The 7,007-nt window shown below is 35.3% G+C and overlaps 1 protein-coding gene across 2 annotated transcripts; it reads right to left on the minus strand.

Moving 5' to 3' along the window:
* Positions 1-1,612: 1,612 nt before the first annotated feature.
* On the minus strand, positions 1,613-3,733 carry LOC145000398 (alcohol dehydrogenase 2-like). Of its 2 annotated transcripts, XM_078959620.1 has the most exons (10): positions 3,701-3,733; positions 3,555-3,611; positions 3,332-3,468; positions 3,200-3,246; positions 2,795-3,120; positions 2,628-2,710; positions 2,465-2,540; positions 2,219-2,376; positions 1,967-2,128; positions 1,613-1,878 (listed from the first exon to the last, which is right to left on the minus strand). In XM_078959620.1, the coding sequence occupies exons 2-10, from the start codon at positions 3,586-3,588 to the stop codon at positions 1,762-1,764; spliced, it is 1,140 nt and encodes a 379-aa protein (XP_078815746.1). In that variant the 5' UTR covers positions 3,589-3,611; positions 3,701-3,733; the 3' UTR covers positions 1,613-1,761. The 2 variants fall into 2 exon arrangements, with proteins under 2 accessions (XP_078815746.1, XP_078815744.1); XM_078959618.1 differs by lacking the exon at positions 3,701-3,733 and having other exon boundaries at positions 3,555-3,693.
* Positions 3,734-7,007: the final 3,274 nt, after the last annotated feature.

Genomic DNA, 7,007 nt, shown 5'->3' on the forward strand with positions numbered 1-7,007 from the left:
CAATGAGTAGGATGAGCTAGACCTATTATTATGGGTTCAACCCAATGTGCGAGCTAGGCCCATTGATATGTATGATATGTGGTATTTTGGGGGAACTCATTAAGCTTTGTGCTTACGGTTTATGTTTATAGTTTCAGGTACTTCCGGTTCGAAAGGGAAGGGTCCGATGTGACTGCACAACATTCCCTAGATTTTATTCCGCATTGCTAATTTTTACTCTCTTGATTAAATGTTATTTTTATCATGAATGGTTTTGAGAACAATTTGTTATATGAATTATTGTTTTAAAAATGAAAAATTTACCTTAGATTTTTGGGACGTTAAAGTTAAGGACAAAACACGTAATTTTAACTAAATCATAATGACGATTTTAGTAATTTACTCATTATTTTATCCAACACAATATACAACATAAGGGTAATATGGTCTTTTTTCATTATTCACCACAGTCACTGAATGATATAATCAAACAACATAGTTTCAATGGGATATGTACTCAGTCAGAAGTTCTAACTTAGTCAACATTAAACTCAGTCAACAACAATCAAATAACCTTTTTGAGAATACAAAACAACGAAATATTGCCATCCAAACAACATTATTACCATTCATAGCTATCAAACAACCTTTTTGAGAATCACATATGTTTTCTATTTTAGATAGGATATCAACCTCTTGATAATACCTTACTCGAATTCCAAAATTTAACACACACGTACCTTAACTTACCCTCCTATTCCACGATTCCACGACGGTATGTACATGACTCATGGAGTCGACTCAGTGTAATAAACTATGAATCATCCACTCACATCACATGATAAAACTAATATGCACCACAAAATAAAATTGATGTTCGCCACAACATAAAGTTGTTATTCAATGCCTCCGAGGATTCTTAACCAATAGTATTTCACATACCATCAACCATAGCTTCTGGTTATTACTACCTACTTACACAACAACTAACACTCGTCAAGGGTAGACTACGATTACTCTCATCATCTATCGACTCTTGGGATACGATAATGAATAGCGATCCTGACAATTTCTAACCGACACCTTTGCTTTTAATCGTCCTTATAACATCGTTCTTGTAAATCAACATTACCACAATACCCTTGATAGATAAAAAGTGGGCAATTGAACTCCACTCGAGGTAGACCCAATGACATTATTGTGTCCAAAGTAAACATCTAGTACGTCTAAGTGGTTGTTATACAATCTTAGTTGTGTTAATATATAATGACTTTAAGATACACTTGTTACTTTGATGAATGTTTATTTAGATTCTAATTTATATTTATTTACCGAAATTTATAGTTGCTATTCTTATCCAATCCACGATGTTACATTAAGAGAGGTGATCATATACTAAAATATTAGATGGGAAAGCGTAGAAATCGTAATTATATACATATGGAGCTTAAGGTGACAATAAAACATCAAACCAAGGTGAGTTGCATGTTCGATTTTGCAGAATCTATGATATACATGAATGCTAAATGTTCAAGGTCTGCATAGTATCGTATCATGAACCGTTTAACATCCAAGTTCTATTAAATCGGTAAGAGGATTAAACTTTAAAACAAAAAAGCTATCTACTGCAGTATGATGAGAAAATTGGGATTTCATTACCAATACATTCATACATAATAAGATTAAAGAAGGCACTCGATGTGTTATCTATAATAAGATCAAAGAAGACTCGTCATATGTTATGAACCACAATACAACATTCTGAAAAACTTTCCCTTCCATTTATTCTCCCATCCGAATTATACATCGAAGACCTTCACCTTTAAGCATCAAATCAAAAGCCTTATTGATCTCAGAAAAAGGCACTTCATGTGTTATGAACTTCTCCAACTCAAGTTCCTGCACAAAATCATATCAACCAAACACTAGTTAGATTTCAATTCATCATTCTATTATAATTCAACTTTGAAGCTATAAAACGGGTTACCTTATTCATATACTTTTCAACCACAGAAGGAATATCTGATCGAGGTTTATAGTTTCCAAAAAAGGTTCCCTTCAGAGTCCTTTCGTTCAACAGATTCAATGGACTTGTCTTGAAAACAGCATCTTTATGTGGAACACCCACAAGAACAGCAACACCCCAACCCTGTAAAATTTTCAATGTTTGTTATTGTGTAATTAAACATGAATCATTAATTCATTATATGAGTGAGAGATGAATTGATTAAATTCATACATCATGAACACATTCGAAGGCAGATATCATAGCATCAATATGACCCGTGCATTCAACACTCCTGTCAACTCCTCCATTTGTCATCTCTGCAATCACTTCTTGTACTGGTTTCGTGTGATCTTTTGGGTTCACAAACTCTGTCACCCCAAATTTCTTTGCTGTTGAAGCCAAAAAAATTTACATTAGATTCATCAATCATATCATATGTCTAGTTTTTATTTACAATTTCATGCAGCAAAATCTTACCAAGCTCAAATCTGTTGGCATTGAGATCAACTCCAATGATCCTTGAAGCCCCTGAAATTCTTGCACCTTCAGCAGCCTGATCACAAACAAGAATCATTAGCTTTTTATTTTTTGGCCATGAATGAGCCTTTTTTGAGAAAGTTAAAAGTTCCATAAAACTCACAGCAAGCCCCACAGCTCCTAATCCAAAAATGGCGACTGATGAGCCTTTTTTAGGTTTTGCAACGTTAAGAGTAGCACCAAGACCTGAAGACACGAAGATTATTTAGGTTAAGAAAATACCCATTAGAATTGTAATCGGAGAATGTTGATTATAATTTGTTTTTCTACCTGTTGAGATCCCACAACTGAGGACACAGACTTTGTCAAGAGGAGCAAGAGGGTTGATTTTGGCAAGACAGCCGACATGAACGACTGTGTATTCACTGAAAGTTGAAGTTCCGACGAAATGGAAAATGGGTTTTCCGTTTATGGAAAATCGAGATTTTTGATCGTGAATCATGACTCCTCTATCGGTGTTGATTCTCAAAAGGTCACACATGTTGCTCTCTTCCGACTTACAGTGAGCACATTCTTTGCATTCTCCGGTGAAAACAGGGAGAACATGATCTCCGGGCTGAAGATCAGTCACTCCTTCCCCAACACTCTCCACGACCCTGTTCACGTCACTTAAATTGATCAGATTTTTTATCCGATTACAAACCCTTTTCTATTTAATACAAGAATAAAACTTACCCTCCAGCTTCATGTCCTAAAATTCGGGGAAACACGGGATTCTGACCCTGAAAAGTTCATAGGAAGGAAACGAAGATTCAGGATTTGAGTTTTTGACAGAGATTTAAGTAAAAGGGCCAGTAGATTGGTTACCTTGGCTTCCCAAAAGTAAACATCGGTGTGGCACAGGGAGGTGAACAGGATTTTGATTCGAACTTCCATTTTTTCGGGTGGCGCCACCTCCACTTCTTCAATCACTAGTGGCTTTCCGGCTTCCCATGCTACCGCCGCTGTCACATTTACACTCATCATCAAGCACCGTACCAAACTTTTTCTTCTTGATAGGGAAATCACAAAAGAAAAATGAAATGCTTACCTTTGCATCGAATCACCTGGTTAGTGCTCGACATTTAATCTTCTTGTTATCTGATCGCTGAAACAGAGAATTAAGTTTGCTAATTGCTTGATATGAAGGAATAATCTGAAAATTTGTGTATTTATAGGTCGAGGGAGTGAATATACCAAAACTGTAAACCGACCACCAGGTTTTGATTTGCCGGGTTTCCATCGATCAAGACGTTGACAAGTTAAAACCACCGTTTAACGAAAACAAGAAACCATAAAGCGCCACTGATGCGTGGTTTTCTTCTAAACAATACATAAATTGGGTCCACAGATATGTCTAAAAGTCAAAAAGACCCCAACAAAAGGAGGTTAAAACTTTGGCAAATTACACCCTGAGGTTTTGGATAATTTGTTTGTTTGATCTTAATTTTTTTAACTCGTACTTATTATTCAGTTTTTCTTTAAGTTTATACCTAACATATCTTAATATATTTACTTTTTACAATTTTATTAATATTTTTAGTTACTACTTCAATTATCAAAACAACAACCTTATCTAACATCATCATCTCATCTTTCTTATTCAATGACCTAACCACCACCACAGTGTTGTCATCACCAGCTACTACTAACAACCACGGGTCACCACTTGCATCAAATCAAAATCAATCATGAAATCAAACAAATCAAAACCAAAACCTAAACTCAAAGCTAAAAACCCAATATAAATAAAATAAAAATCTCAATGACTCGCCGAGTCGGCTATTTAACACGCGACCAAGTCGCGACTCTACTCACCGAGTCCATCCATGGACTCGACGAGTCACTCCTTCCCAAATTACACTTTTAGCCCTTCCACACAACTCTTGCTATTTCGGGATGTTACAATATATATATATATATATATATATATATATATATATATATATATATATATATATATATATATATATATGAGACGGATTATAAGTGGAGGGAATCGATAATGATCCATACCCAACCCATTTAATAAAAGGGTAAATGGGTATGGGTTGTAAACCGATAAACGAATCAAAAATTACAATCAAAACCCGTAAAGTTCTTATAGGTTTGGAGCGAATCAGGGTTAAAACCCGCTCCATGGACAGGTCTACCAAAAAGTTAAGAGGTAGAATAAAATGAAAACGAGTCGAATGAGAGAAATGGTCATGGAATGAAGGTTTGAATTAGAAGATATATGTTTCAATACTCATATTGAACCTGATCTTAGTAGAATTATTGATAAATCCAATGCAATGATTGATTATGGTAAGTGGTATATAATTTTGGTGGATCCTAGTGAACTTTTGGCGAGCATTGAAGGATATATTGGTAAAGTAAAGGTTGAAGCTGTGAGTCAAAAGGAAATCATGGACAAAATAGAAGGGTGGCTTTCTGCTTGTGAAGAGGAAAATTAGAATGAAAATTATAATCTAGTAATGGTCCTTGCCTTTTTATATTGTTATATGAGTTTTAAGTATAAAATTTGAAAAATAAAACAACATATGAATTTTTATGACGTTCTAGCTTTATTAAAACAAAACCCATATGTAAGATTTTTATTATGTTTTTGTATTTTGTATGATAATTTATATTTGGATTTTGTAAGATAAATTGTATTTGAGATTTAAATGATGTATGTTTAATTTGGATTTCGTATGATAATTTGTATTTGGAATTTAAATGATGCATGTTTAGTTTATATTTTATATGAGAGTTTGTATTTTTATTATTCTTTTAGAGTAAATTCCTTATGGTTTCTAGTTAGAATTATGCGTTTCGTTCCTAACTTTGTTCTTTGCACTCATACAATCCTTTTGGTTTGGTTTTATTATGTTTTTCACCCCTGATAGATATAAAATGACCTTATTGCCATTATATATATATATATATATATATATATATATATATATATATATATATATATATATATATATATATTTAGAATTGTTTTCATTACATTTTAACTATTTATAAGTTATAGAAAAAGTAAAAAAGGGGTATATCCCACCCCCACCCTATACTGCTATACATACATCTTCTTCGTCTCTTCCCTCGTTTGATTTTATTCTCATCGGAGCTCCACCACCAAAAAAAAATATGTTGCCCATCCGATAGCCCATCACTACCCTTTTGCCACCCATAATATGGGCATCCATTTTTCTCATGAAATACACTTCTCTGCAGATCGCCACCATTACCATTGACTACCCACAGATGCTCAAATCTGCAAACAAATGTAGGATTTTTCGTCTCATACTGGAATATGATATGTCTCCTGTTGAAATCGATTCAATCCACAATTGTGGTTGCTGGCCAACCTGACCCGTCTCGTGGGTTCTCACCCATAAATACAAACCCTCTTGTAACGACCTAAAAATTTAGGGTAAAAGTTTCATTTTCATTTTAATCAAAACACCGATACCATTTAACCCAAACATTTCTACTTTAAAAATATTTATCAGAGTTCATCCCAAAATCTCACATTGTGGAAAACACATGTGTGTGCGCTATGATCCAAGCGGGCCCTTCCTTTCCAAAATGATGATACCTGAAATCATAAACAAAATTGTAAACACGAAGCTTAGTGAGTTCTCCAGAGCATACCTCACACAATCCACATAATCACATAATCCATATTAGCTATATAAGCTACATAACCATATAAGCTATGCTTACAACATATAGGGATGCCATGGAAGCACTCCAAGGTCTTACACCTAGTGTTACTGGAACCGCCATGTTGTCTTAACTACCTTCCATGGGAACCCCCACATGGTCTTCCTGCCATGGGAACCACCACGTGGTCTTTATTACCAAGAAATTTCATGCAAGCTAAACATGCAAATATACTAGCATGCCATGGAAACCTTCTGAAGTCTTACACCAATGCCATGGGAACCCCCCACATGGTCTCAATCTACTACCACGGGAACCCCTGGGGTCTTCCATGCAAGAGTCATACCAACATGATGCATAATCAATTAACAATCCATGTATCATAAAATGTGTCGGTCTTGGTGCCTTAGATCCATTGGTATGCTGAGAAGACTCACCTCGAATGCAGAATCTTCCCGAATGAAATCTTTAGTTGTTGCCCCGCCAGCTTCCCGAGCCGCCACTTCTAATCAATATACACAATTAGCAATTGGGTTCCATACTATAACCCTCAATCTATACATGGGGTAAAATAACCATTCTACCCCTGGCCCAATATGATCCAAAATTAAGGCCCAAACCCAAACAAAAACCTAACACTATAAGGTCAATAATCCATCAATGGGCCTAACTCGAGAAGACCCAATACCAAAAAGGCCTAAGATGCTGAATGGTCAAACCTAGTCAAATTGTGGTCAATGTCACCAGTCAACAGTCAAGGTCAACAGTCCATGTTGACCCATCTTGTCGAGTGCATCTAGCAACTCATCGAGTTCCTTTAGTTGTTCAGAAAACCTGGGAAAAACAT

This window comes from Lactuca saligna, chromosome 6 (assembly GCF_052625555.1).
Source record: "Lactuca saligna cultivar CGN05327 chromosome 6, ASM5262555v1, whole genome shotgun sequence".
NCBI lineage: Eukaryota > Viridiplantae > Streptophyta > Magnoliopsida > Asterales > Asteraceae > Lactuca > Lactuca saligna.

What these genes read in the sequence shown, in the direction of transcription:
- LOC145000398 (XM_078959620.1), bottom strand. Translation starts at nt 3,588, where the DNA reads ATGTCGAGCACTAACCAGGTGATTCGATGCAAAG. An exon ending in TAGGAGCTGTGGGGCTTGCT is followed by an intron (nt 2,541 to 2,627) that starts GTGAGTTTTATG and finishes GTTTGTGATCAG; the next exon opens with GCTGCTGAAGGTGCAAGAAT. An exon ending in TTGAAAAGTATATGAATAAG is followed by an intron (nt 1,879 to 1,966) that starts GTAACCCGTTTT and finishes GATTTTGTGCAG; the next exon opens with GAACTTGAGTTGGAGAAGTT.